The sequence below is a fragment of the Podarcis raffonei genome, chromosome 5 (genome assembly GCF_027172205.1).
Source record: "Podarcis raffonei isolate rPodRaf1 chromosome 5, rPodRaf1.pri, whole genome shotgun sequence".
Taxonomy (NCBI): domain Eukaryota; kingdom Metazoa; phylum Chordata; class Lepidosauria; order Squamata; family Lacertidae; genus Podarcis; species Podarcis raffonei.
This window is the reverse complement of record NC_070606.1, coordinates 47,107,330-47,120,508: the sequence shown is the minus strand read 5'-3', so window position 1 is coordinate 47,120,508 and position 13,179 is coordinate 47,107,330. Positions and strand designations below refer to the sequence as shown.

Genomic DNA, 13,179 nt, shown 5'->3' with positions numbered 1-13,179 from the left:
CCTGTCTCCCTCCCTCGGCAATCTTCGCGGAGCTCTGGCCCAATGGTGGCCAGTGGCTTGAATTTAATTAATTTTATAATGAATGACTTTAGAGTGTTGTTTGTGTTGTACTTTTGTACTGTTTTATTGTTGTTAGCCGCCCTGAGCCCGGCTTCGGCTGGGGAGGGCGGGATATAAATAAAATATTATTATTATTATTATTATTATTATTATTATTATTATTATTATACATATGACCCAGATGTTGTTAAACTTCAAAGTCCCACCAGCCCCTACTAGCATGGCTGAAGGTCTAATGGACGATGGTAGTTGTAGTCCAGCAACTGGAGGACAAGGGGCATAGTGGGCAAACAATGGCTGGATCTAGACACATTAAAGAAGCATTCCAGTTAAAAGCGTTGTAAATTTAAACAGGGAAAACAAGTACTGTAGAGAAAAACAGGACTCTACAGTGCCATCTGTTGGCACAGTGTTATATCGCGTATACAACGCATATACCGTTTTTTTCGCTCTATTGGGCGCACTTTTCCCCCTCCAAAAATTGAGGGGAAATGTGTGTGCGTCCTATGGAGCGAATGCAGGCTCCTTGGCTTCAGCGATAGCACGCTAAGCCTCCAAAGCGCAGAGGGAGCACTCTGTGCTCCAAAGGCTTTGCGTTGCTTTCGCTGAAGCCTGGAGAGCGAGAGGCGTCGGTGCGCAACGACCCCTCTCACTCTCCAGGCTTCAGGGATAGCTGCACGCAGCCCCTCCAGCAGGGAGAGACGGCACGGGGCTATGGCTTCTTTAGCCCCGCGCAGCTTCTCCCGGGAGGGAGAGGTTGCGTGGGGCTAAAGAGGAAGCCAAAGCAGCCAGCAGGATCCATCCCGCTGGCTGCCTTGACTTGTGACATAGCTGCGAGCAACCCCTCCAGCAGGGAGAGGTTGCGCGCACCCTGTACGCTGCTCTTTGGGGCTGGGGGGGAAGTAAGATTTTTTTTCTTGATTCCCCCCCCCCCCCAAGAACGGTGTGCCCTATGGTCCGGTGCGCCCTATGGAGCGAAAAATACAGTAAATCACTTTTTCTTTACCAATTTGGCTGAGTTCTGTGTGTAGCTTTAGCACTGTTATAAAATACTGTACATTAAAGACCATCAGAATCAAAAGGATTGTGCCTTTCCATATTTGTTCCATCTAGTGCTTCCCAGACTGCTGTTTTATTTTTATTTATAAAGGGTATGCATATAGTACTTCCGGCTATATATTCCACATTTTGTGAATTGTTTCCATCAAAGGTACAGTGGTACCTTAGAAGTCGAATGTAATCCGTTCCAAGTCTGTTTGACTTCCAAAACATTCGGAAACAAAGGCGCAACTTCCAACTGGCTGTAGGAAGCTGCTGTAGCCAATTGGAAGCCGCATCAGAGGTTTGGGTTCCAAAGAACGTTTGCAAACCGGAACACTCACTCCCGGGTTTGCGGCTCCTTATAACATTAAGGCTTTGTTTTGCTTTAATTAATAGTTCCTATTGAAATTTTTCTTATTTGGGGCCTGAATATGGGGAAAGAGACAGTGGAAAATGTTGTTTAGAAATTAATTTTGATGCTGTAGCATAGAACGAGGCTAATACGCTTTTTCAAAACACCAATCCTGGATGTTTTGTTACTGAAACGAGCTGCTCTGTATCAGTGGTAAAGCCAGAGTCTGCAACATCCCATCCTTATGCCTTACTTAGTGGAAGCAGTAAAGGCTCTATTGTACTTAGTATACCTTGTACTAACATTCTTGAGCATTTTGGCATTGTAGATCCCAATGGTAAGTGACATCAGCTGTGAGCATCTGCTTTTAGTCCCAGCTCATTTCTTGTTGGTTTAAGTCTGTTGCCTGCTGCAGCTCAGGTGTCACTACTAGCTCTTTGGCTGAAAGGTCTCTAAAAAACAGTAGTGCACAGGGTTTCCATTTCCACTGCCCACCGCAACAGTGGCCTCGTGTTTTCAAAAGCTGCCATGACCTGAAGCAATTGCTCAGGTTATCTACATGTTTCCAAGCCTCACCTTTTGACTATCTGCCTGACTTTAAGGAGTACAGGAACTCTACAAAAATTGAAGCCATGACCCTGACCATAGCCCTTTATTGCTCAATTCTATTTTGTATTTCTAGTACACAGTAATATTCAGAGTTTGCCAACACACTGTACTGAAAAAAGTAGAGATGTCCCCAATAAAGCTTCTCCTTCCCTCACTTATTCAACTTGACCTTATTTGATGGCCACTTCTTGCCCTATCTTTTCCCCATACCTATGCTGTCAGTCGGCCTCTTTGTCATCCTTCTCAGCATGTCTGCCTTTCATGGTCAGCTAAGACCAGCTGATCTGGTTTTGGCCAGGGAAGACATGAACAGGCTGGGAGTGGAGTTGCCACCAGCTGTTGTCCATTGCTCTACAACAGCTCATTCAATCAGATCATTTATAGACATTTCATAAAGATGACCCAGCTAGGATATACGTGAGGATTTTTACAAGCAGCCTTTATTTAGCTGTGTTAGTCCATTCAACATACCCAGCACTGTAATTAAAACATACATAGTATATTTTAGGTTCTCTGCTGTCATAGCATGCAATCCCAATCAAACAAGACTAATGATAAGTTTGTCACTGACTTCCTGAGTGCAACATATATGGCACTAGAGTTGCAAGACTAATTTGGTGCTATGCCATTTTAGAGAGGCAGAAGGCAATTCCAAGAATATTCTGGCGAAATACTTCTATATGTTGGAATGCAAACATTGAGTACGGTTACAGAAATGTATTAAGACACTGAACATTAACTTTGAGAAAGATACCTAAGAGAATGTCAGGAACTGAAAGGTCTTAAATATAGCTGCTTGAGAGGGCTTTTCCTCTGAAAAATGATTCTAAACTTAAAGAGACAAAAAATTCCAACAAGGGAAGCTAAGTTTTTTAGTCTGCTTTAAGTACAATGCCAGCAGCCTCTCCTGCTCAAACTATGTGCTGTTTACCTCAGTAAATACTGTGCATCCTCCACCTTATTATAGTTTAGGACCTTTGTGGTGCCATGTGGCTACAGGATGGGGACGACGACGACCCAATTGCTCAAGTAGACTTTGGCATAAGATTTCTTACATCTTACGAGATAGGATCCTACTGATAAGGTTTTTCTTTTGCACTGACCAGTGATGACTTCACTGACTCAAAAGGACTTTTCTAATCTGTGCTCCTATTTTGGCTATCAGAAGAATGCTCCTCTACCAAAAGAGGAGCTGAAGATGGAGTATACTTGACCATTATTCACACAAAGGCACGTACTTTGGGATGCGAAACCAATAAAAGCACACTGTCGTAAGTTTGTATGTGCATGTGCATATTTACTTCTTATGCAAGCGACAGCAGTATAAAGTCCTCTCTTTCCCTTAAAATAAAATAACGAAGATATACAATAAAAGTGCATGTCAAAGTGTTTTCCCCTGTATATTAAGGATTCATGTGCTGTAAGCTAGCACCATAGTTTTTGCTAGCATAGTTTGTTTAAAGTGCCTATTCACTTATCTAGATCAAGGCAGAAACAGTTGACTGCTGTGTCTTAGAGTTTTTATCCACTGTAATTAGTCAGTGATTCCTCGTATAAACTTTTTGCTTTGTCAAGTCCAGAACTATAAAAAAAAAAAACCTAGTATGGAATGTTTTCTTTCGACTGCTGTTTACCTGGACAAGGACGCTCTTTTCAAGAAGTACATTCATCATTCACAGATAAAATGACCCATGTGAAATCTGAATGGATTATCATAATCTCATAACCTCCTTGCCACTTCATTTTCAGGTAAAAATATTACTACCAGAAGGTAAAGACAAAACAACTTACACTTAAACATTTAAATGGTAATGAAGTTCTTTGCAATGCAATGTAAGCTAAGTATGAAGATTATGGTACAGTATTTTAACACATTACCTATTTCCTTCCAATGTTTTCTTTCTGCACACAGTTTTCAAAATTACAGACATTTAATACTAGGCACTGGTTCCTTGTATTCCTTTAAAAGGGGGTCAGCAGTAATGGAAAGTGGATGTCTTTGTTCCCTATTTCACATTTTTACTCTTCTAGTTTTCCACATCATGACTCACTATTACCACAGGAGCTTTATTAAAGGCCTCACAGCAATTAAACTTTTCCTAGATTTAAGTTTTGTTGCAGACATCAACTTTATCTTTGTTTACTCTTTACACAATATTTTATAGCAGTTTACGGGATGGTCAGTTTATACACAGTTGCATATAGCTTCTACACTGAAAATATCTGAGTACATTATGTATGACGGAATTAAACTAAAGGCTACTCCAGTAGCTCAGCTTAATGTTAATTATTTGTTAAGTACTTGGACACAAGTGTTGATCAACAAGATCCACATTATGTTAGGTCAGTATATATTGTGTTGCACTGATTATCCATTAATAGTAATAATAATAATAATTGCACTACAAACCTCATTCTTATTTTAGGAACCATGTAAAGAATGCCGCCATGGTAAACAAGCACGTCCCTAGCAAATCATGAAAGCGTTTAAAGGTAATTGCCTTTGATGTTAAATCTGCTTAACTGAATTCTTCCAAAAGGGCACGCAACCTTTCCGGTAGCAACGAAGAGACAGACAGCAATGTGTTTAAACAAACACAGATAAATGAATGCATGGTATAACTTATATTCAATCAATGCTGGTTATGTTGGCCTCTGGCAAAATGGCAAGCAAAGTCATACTTGTTTTTACATTTGCAACCACATATGTTGCACTGGAAAGGGTTCTCAAAGCCATGACATCCCATGTGGATCGTATAAAGAATATTGTCAGCAAAATACATATCACAGTGCTGGCAGTGATGCAGAAGCTGAGGATCCTGAACTGGAAGAGTTGGTGCTGGAGTACTTGGCTGACTATTACTTATGCTCGGGGTGCTGGCATGAGCACTGTGGTCGCTGCTGGGACCTGCGACTGGACTGTAGTTTCTTTGAGAATGTGCAGGGCGAGGATCAGGACTTGTAGGGGATGAACTCTGAGGAATACTGGTTGACACTGCTGGAACGGCTGCTGGCGCGGCAGGCTGCTGCATCATAAAAGGCTTTTCATCTTGACACGGTACAACATCAGGAGAGGGTGGGTTTTGGTTTTCAGGGGGCAGGCTAGACAACTGTCCTGCTAAAGTAGATAGCTGGTTTAAAGGGTTATCTACCATAAGGTCTTGTGGATCTCTTGGTAACCCACCAGTCTCTGTTGGCTTTGTCATACTTTCATATGCTTCAGTCTGAATGTTTGGGATTTCATGAGTAAAGTCGTTAAGGTAGTCCGGCTTCTGAACCACCATGGAAGGTGGACTCAAGTTTATTAGCGCCCTTCGACCATACCCCAAGTTACTGGTCTTCTTCTGCAAGACACCCCACATCTTCTTGCTACTAAGAGAAGGCCTAGTACCTTTTATAGGCACCATTTTATGTTTGCGCCTGCGGTGGTGAGACAGGTTGCTTCTGTCACTACAGCGGAATGAGCACAATTCACATTTGTAAGGTTTTTCACCTGTATGCGATCGCATATGAGCTTCCAAGTGACGTTCGTATGCTGATGCAAAGGGGCATAAGTGGCATCTGTGTGGTTTCTCACCTGAAAGAATACAAGATTTTATTGTTGCTTTGATACCATGTGTTTTGCAAGAAACAAAAGGGAGAGAAAAACCTAGTTGAGTCACTTGAGGAAACAGAGCACTACAATATCTAAAGCAACCATTTAAAATCCTTAATAATAATTTAAAAAATAAATGTTTATTTATACCCCGCCCTTCCCAGTTCAGAAAACCGGGCTCAGGGCAGCTAACAACAAATTTAAAACACTTAATTGATGCAACAAAAAACAGCATAAAATACAGTATAAAACGTGAATAACAATAAAGTCAGAATTCAAAAATCAATTTACGGGGGAAATCCATCCAATAAACATTAGATGATCACTAGGGCTAGCTGGCTAAATTAGTCCTATTTGGGCCAGCGAGGAAACCAGGGCAGAATTAGCTGTGACAAACAACAGTGAAATGAAAAAGATGAGTTTTATGGTTCATGTCTTAGGACCAGTAAATGCTGGAAGATACATAGGGTAAGTTGAACAAGTAAAAGAATCAGCAACATCGCAAGTGTAAGCAGTATCTAGAGCTGAAAAAACCATTTCCCTAGACAGTCACACAGGTTATTTCATATAGTCTGGTTTTCTTACATTTAGCTGAAAACTGAATTTTAAGAATCAAGTTTGCTTACTGGAAAAATAGAAATGGAAAGATCATTAACGGATAGATACAAATCTCCTGACTGGAAAACACATGTTTAACACAGTAAGAAAGCTTGCATAGGTATATATACCACCAGCAGAGAGATACAAAATCTGCAGACTCGGTCATACCTGTGTGAATTCTGATATGTTCTATGAGACGTGCTGTTCCTTTGCTGGCATAGTTACAATACCGACATTTCAATTTTCCATCAAAAGTTCTTTCAAACCCATCTACTAACACTCCAGAGTTTTCATCCAGTGAGACTTCGACTGAAGGATGATCTAGTCCATTTTGATCACCTTCTGTCCCCGCTGTAAAAAGAGAAGGGAAACCCCAATAAGTTTCTTCCTTTATCTTGTACTTAGTTTGAATACTATTAACAGGCTATTGGGAGACAGGTGGAAGGAAGCTCCCCTCTACAATAACCAGCCTTTTGTTTAAATAAAGTGAAAGCTGAATTGTACCATGGTGAACCTACCTCCCTGAAGAGTCTCTGCTTCTTTGTCCCCACTAACAGAGCCTGAAATCATGTTCACATGGTGAGTCTGCTGAGTCAGATATTCCTGAAAATCTTTTACAAAATCCAAAGGTTCTGGTTTCTTTTCACCCATATTCATACTACAACTTCACAATCCTGTGGGCCTAAAATAAAAAACCAACTTAAGATTCAAACAAAAACCACACAATATTGAAAATCATTACTGATTTCTCACTTGAAGAGCAGCATGTTAGCCTTGCAAGTACCCCATGAGGTAGGCTAGGATGGTAGATGGTGACTTGAAAAAGGCAGCGATCAAAGCAGAATCAGGAAACAATTAGGGCTCCCCATATCAAGTTTCACTGTGTGAAGATGTCTAACATTTAACTAAAGCCCAAGTCCTATACTGTTCATATCAACAAACCTACTCATGCTACATCAAGGCCTTCAGAAAACAGAAAGTAGGTTTCCAGGAGGCAGTTATCCATTATCAAGAGTTTAAACTTTTGTGGTTCAAAAAGATAAAAACAAAGCACAGAACTCCTGCTTGCAGGCTTCCCATTGACATCTGGTTGGCCAACATAGGAGACAGGATATTGAACTAGATAGGCCCTTTGTCTCACCCAGCAAGGCTCATTTTATATTGTTAAGGAACCATCTTGGTAACTAGAATTTGGTGTTTTGCAACACAAGGGCAAGGGAAAGAAGGTAGCCTGTGGAACTGTGAAATCTACAAATACTCAAAGAACTGATGAGTGGAAACCTCAGTAAGACACCTCTCATTTCAAAGGTTCCGCTTTTGTGTCTCCACTCCATGTAAATTTTTCTCTTGGTCTGCTGATGAAAATGCAGGCTCTGTTTTGACTCACTAGATTTTACTCTGCTTCTTCCCCCCAAAGGAATGTTCAGAGAAGCTTATACGTAATATAACCTAAACATATATATCCAATACAACAAAATGACAAACACGTAACACTTGTGGAGGGGATTAGGGTTCTGCAGGGATGCCCACCTACTGCCACCAGTTTGCCCCCCTCAACAAATAAGCATCAAAAGCTACCCTTCCCCTGCTACCCTGGTGGGCACGAGCAATAAAACATTGGATATAGCAGTGGCTGCACCATTCCCCAGATGGAATTTAGATCGCTCTGCTCACTAGTTTAATATTATATCCATGTTTCTTTGATTTATATATGATAATCACAGTCTAGCAAATTCCTAGTTCCCACACCCAGTCTTTCACTTGGCTATATTTTTTTTAAGGAATAAAGTGAAATGACTATCAAATCCATTTGATATGTAATCTTAACCAGCCAATGATTTTGTGCAATTTGTGGTGTCTTTTATCACTACACAAGATTTAATATCGTATTACTAAAAATTCATGTTAGACTTCCATTGGCCTCTACCAAATATCTCCGTAATTCCATTTTATTGGTGTGCTGTAAGAAAAGAGATGCATACAACCTACTGCTGCAAAATGATTAGATGTGGATAAAAACTTTTAAAGGCAAGTTCTAAGAACTGCAGCCTTTTCCCAAAAAAATCATTATAGACATGTCATACCTGAATTTTTTCCTTTTATGTAGAAAACATTTTGAACTCTTCTTCGGGATATTAGATAAGTAATAAAGCACACATGTCCCGCTTTCCCTATCAACAAAAAAGGGGGAAAACATTCAACCATTTATTAACTAATTTAAGAAAGCTTCAGGAATGGTAGACCAAAATCATATATAAAACTGACAGAAGCATTTCAGTTACTCATTTTACAGACTTTGTTTTGAAAACAACCTTTTCACCCCAATCTTAAATCCCTTTTACTGTGTCCTGTTAAGGCTTTACCAGTGGTATATATAATCACATTTGAAAATCATTTTTTTCTCTGAAGGCTGACAGCATACAAAACATTTCTACACGCACTGGTTCACATCACAGTAAGGCAGCTAGTCACCTGGAAGTCTTAAAAACTTAAAAGATATTTGAACAGGCATACTTGTTCAGTCTTGCCAGGAAAAATATATTTAGTTTGTAAAATTTTGCAGTAAACACCAGGCAAGCAATGAAAATACACATATTACATTGCTGGATTAGATGAAAAGACCTATCTATTCAAGTATTCTGTTTCAAATTATGGTCAAATTAATACACTGAAATTACTTGTGGAGAAGGGAGGGGAGGAATGACAAAGGTAGATTTTCAGACTCTTGAAGTGTGAGTCTTATTGACAGTTACCCAGGTTTAGCAACAGTATTTGTTTTCATTATTCCTCAAAAATATCCACAGTACACTGAAGCTTAATAAGAATGTAATTAGAACTAGTTGTCTTCTAAGCCTCCTTCTTCTCAGACAGCCTACTCTACCCCATCTTCTCTCAGTAATTAATAATAATAATAATAATAATAATAATAATAACAATAATAATTTGTTTGTACCCCTGCCACTGGGCAGCTTCCAACATATATAAAAACAAAATAAAACACTAAACATTAAAAAGCTTCCCTATACAGTGCTGCCTTCAGAAATAGTAATACTAGCAGGATTCCCACTTGCACCCATAGCTCCCTTATTCCGACTTAGCTTCGCACTGCATATTCCAACAACCTCCTCGTTACTTCCCTCCAGACAAAAAACCCAAGCATAGCTCATTACAGTTTACTGACACATGAAGATACATAACTTTTAAGAGATCATTAAAATGCGTGTGCAGCAGTTTTACCTTAATCCTCCAAATCAACTTCAAATCAGTGAAACAGACATCAAAAATCCACTCTTGAAATATATGTTCCATCATATATGAAATACACTTCTCTGATTAATGCCTTTCTAGTCTACAAGAAAATGAGATTAGGGCACACATTGGTTTTAAAAAGCATTTCCACCAGTTAAGTCTTCAAGGCTGCTTACAAACATTTCTGTTGCCAGTCTCCAGGGTGAGAGGGCTTCTCCATCTTCTATTCCAGACTTTTCCAAACTTGGGTCTCCAGTTGTTCTTAGACTACCACCATCATCCCTAGCTAGCAGGACCAGTGGTTAGGGATGATGGAAATTGTCGAAAAACAGCTGGAGACCCAAGTTTGGGAAACCCTGTTCTAGACTAGCTCACCCAATGCCCAATGCCCACAACAGGGAGCCAGATGGCATTGACAATGTCTGCCTCAAAGTCTCAGGGGCGGCAGCAGAGCAGAGAACACACCAACCCCATAAACATCCATGTCCAAAGGCTACTAGGAGCAGAGATCCTAGTAGAGATGTGATCATTTTCATGGTTTACAAGTTGTGTAGTGCTGCCATGGCCTTTTCTTGCTGTTTTTTAAGTGGGGAACAATATGGTTTAGCATATGACCAAGACAATAACCTTAATAGGCTTTATGCAGCCATATCTTTCTAGGAAAGACTGATGTTGTGCTCATGATTGCTTGTGGTCTTCACATAGACACCTGTTGTGAGAACAGAATGCTAGACTAGATAGGCCTTCAGTCTGATCCAGCAGTGCTGTTCTTGGGTTATTTATTTATTATTTATTTCATAAAACTTATTCATGCTTTATCGGTTGAAAAACCATCAAAGCTGTTTACAAAAAAATAAAGCAATAGAAGTACCACTAGGTTAGTGCTGAGCAAGATCTAGTGTCATTCTCAGCGACAGTTGCTTCAAATTTTCCTTTATACAATAGTTTTGCCTACCTTCTTTCTGTAGTCATCAGCTTCATATAGATTTAAGTTAACTTGGGTTCCATTAGTTGAACACTGCAGAATAAAAAAAGACATAATTTTGCATACTCAATATTGTTTTTAAAGCAATCTCAAGGGAAATCAAAATGTGAAGTTCCGCATTTTCAAACTGAGTTAGTTAAATTAGATGCCATTGCCTTAAAATAATGAAGCCTGATAATGGTGTTGCTTTAGTGTTGAAAATACGCACAGAGTACATTATACCTAAGGAAAGCCATAAAACCTTAGTTTTATAACTCACATTTCATGCTTAAGTAATATAATTCCCATACCAAAATCCTTACCAAGTTAATGCTAAAAACTTATCTTCTGTAAAATACAGCATCTACATGAATAAACCTAGACAATAGTTTTCCTATGTAAAAAGGATATGCTTTTCTTTTCCTAGATGACACTGCTGTACAAAGCCCTATTTAGGATATTCACAATGAATTATAGATGCAGGAAACAATCCAAATGCTGGATTGCCTGAATGCTAAAGTTTTTTATGCTGTTTTTACATATCTGAAACAGGTGGTTCAGCTGTTTATGTACATGCCACATTTGTCTGCTCTGTGCAGGACAGACATGTGACGCTCACTTATAAGAAATCTAAGGAAGAAAGAAAAATTTGAGACTTTTCTCAAGTCTGCTCACATAACACCTTAACATTTTCACAGTTCCACATTGTCCAAAAGAGAGTGTGATTTTTGCCAAACATAAAAGTTAACATGACAAAATCTGTATGCAAAATCTATACATTAAAATGTGCAAGAGGCAGAACATGAGTGCTATAAGGAGAAAGATCAATATTTCAGCCACCAGAAAGCCTTGAATGACCATGCATTTGCTGTCTTATTCTCATTTGCCAACTTTTACCCCAAAGGCAACAGCAAAAATGAGCTGGCTACATACTCTACAGCAGACTTAGCCATATTATTCAGCTAAAATGTTTCACTGTACCTCTGCTCCCACTGGCACTGGAGAACATATTATATATAGCCAACGGTGACACAAACCATAGGAAGAACTTGAAAATGCAGGAAGTAACTTTACAGAGCTTGCTCTTTCACCAGCAGCAAAGCTATACTGTATTAACCGCACTGCGGGAGCAATAATTTCCATCCAGTATACTGTCACTTTTGCCCTTTCTGGCAACCCTTAACCCATCTCCCCATCCTTGCAGATCAGGGCAGCGAGGCTTGAAGGGATGCAGAGCTGAAGAACTCTCAGCAACTTTGTCCAATGCTGCAAATCAGTGGCCTAGAGTACTACGATACAAATACAGTATAATCCAATCTTGTTGGAAGATACCACTTCATCTTCTCATCTCTTAACACTTGCTCCCAATTACTTTGCCAATTTAATCCTAAACATTATGGCTCATATAATTACTCTAAAGAAATAAACCAAGGAGACGGTAAGAGGGAACTAATGTTCGGAAGGCAGTTGGAATGGAACTCAGATTTTTCATTCCACAGAACTCCATGCACACAGCCTATGGCACACCACCCTCCCGGCCCTCCATCTCATCAGTCCCATGCAAAGACCTCCCAACTTGCAGCTTTCCCCTTCCGCTACCTACCCCTCTCATCTCCAAGCAGTTCAAGTCAGACATCTCCCACTCGGTGTCGCTTATTGAGTGATAACAAAGAAAAACAGTGTCACTTCTAGACCCTGGGCGGTTCGGATAGTGCTAAAGGAGCACCCAACAGTATCAGCTAGCATCCGAGGATGTATGTTTTAGGAGCAAAAAGAGCTGTCGGCTCAGGAACAGTTCAGCGAGCCACTTTTTGCCTCTGGACACCCCCCCCCCTTCCAAGTGTGCACTGTTTCTAGACGGCCGGCTGCCAGAGTGGTGAGATGCAACGCAGGAGAAGTGTGCCTCTCTTAACAGCTGTGTGGGGAAGAGGCAATTTCATCCTCCCTCGCTGGGCAAGGGCGGCCAGGAGGGGAAAGGCAGGACTGGGTGTTCCTGTTCCAGCCGCCCCTTAATAGTTGCGCAGAGATGGAGATGTCCACAGAGGCAGCTTGTCATGCAAGCGGCACCTGCTGGAACAAACCCCCTCTTCTGCACAACTGTAGGATGCATGAGGAGCCCAGGCATCTTCTTATTCTTGCATCTTCTTGCTTTCCTTAGGGCAAGGTGAGCTGCCAGCGACTCCCGGGCAAAGCGCAGGCTCCCTGCGGCCACCTCTCCTCCCGCGACCCTGACAGAGAGCCAAACTCCAAGCCTCCCTTCGGGGGCTGCTGCTGGGGGGCAGCTTCCCACAGCCCACCGGACCCACCTCCTGGGCAGCGCGCAGCCTTTTCCCCGACCGCACCGGAGCGCCGCTCCCGACATGCTGCCTCCCCGACCGACCCTCGGCGAAGTGGGCTTCGCCGGCGCCACTCCTCCTGCGCTCACAACTTCGGCAGGCAGGCAGAGCGCGGCGCCAGCGGGGAAGGAGCACGACGAGGTCTCCTCCTGCTCCGCCCCGGCGGAGGGAGCCCCCCGGACGCCGCTTGCCCCGCCGCCGCCTCACCTCCGCCGCACTTGCCAGCCGCAGGTGGACCCGACTCCCGCCGTCACCGCTGCCGCCGCCTCCATGTTTGTTGTGTCTCCCGGAGCCCAGGCGTAACCCGCGTCCTTCCCCCTTTCGAAATCCCGCGAGAGCTCCGCCTGCTCCGCCAACAGGCGCGGCCGGCGCG

The 13,179-nt window shown here is 41.7% G+C and overlaps 1 protein-coding gene across 6 annotated transcripts; it reads right to left on the bottom strand.

Annotated features, from left to right (window-relative positions):
* Positions 1 to 2,484: 2,484 nt before the first annotated feature.
* Positions 2,485 to 13,158, bottom strand: IKZF5 (IKAROS family zinc finger 5). Of its 6 annotated transcripts, none has more exons than XM_053388972.1 (7): positions 13,014 to 13,158; positions 10,462 to 10,524; positions 9,495 to 9,606; positions 8,342 to 8,428; positions 6,776 to 6,939; positions 6,426 to 6,608; positions 2,485 to 5,639 (listed from the first exon to the last, which is right to left on the bottom strand). In XM_053388972.1, exons 5-7 carry the CDS (start codon positions 6,912 to 6,914, stop codon positions 4,696 to 4,698), a joined length of 1,266 nt encoding a protein of 421 aa, XP_053244947.1. In that variant the 5' UTR covers positions 6,915 to 6,939; positions 8,342 to 8,428; positions 9,495 to 9,606; positions 10,462 to 10,524; positions 13,014 to 13,158; the 3' UTR covers positions 2,485 to 4,695. The 6 variants fall into 6 exon arrangements, with proteins under 6 accessions (XP_053244947.1, XP_053244948.1, XP_053244950.1 ...); XM_053388973.1 differs by lacking the exon at positions 13,014 to 13,158 and adding an exon at positions 12,777 to 13,003; XM_053388975.1 differs by lacking the exon at positions 13,014 to 13,158 and adding an exon at positions 11,452 to 11,971.
* Positions 13,159 to 13,179: the final 21 nt, after the last annotated feature.

Bases quoted from the DNA above. Each gene is read 5' to 3' on its own strand.
- IKZF5 (XM_053388972.1), bottom strand. From the start codon at position 6,914: ATGAATATGGGTGAAAAGAAACCAGAACCTTTGGATTTTGTAAAAGAT. The intron at 6,609-6,775 runs GTAGGTTCACCA...CTCTTTTTACAG, and splicing joins AGCAGAGACTCTTCAGGGAG to CGGGGACAGAAGGTGATCAA. The intron at 5,640-6,425 runs GTATGACCGAGT...GTATTCTTTCAG, and splicing joins ACATATCAGAATTCACACAG to GTGAGAAACCACACAGATGC.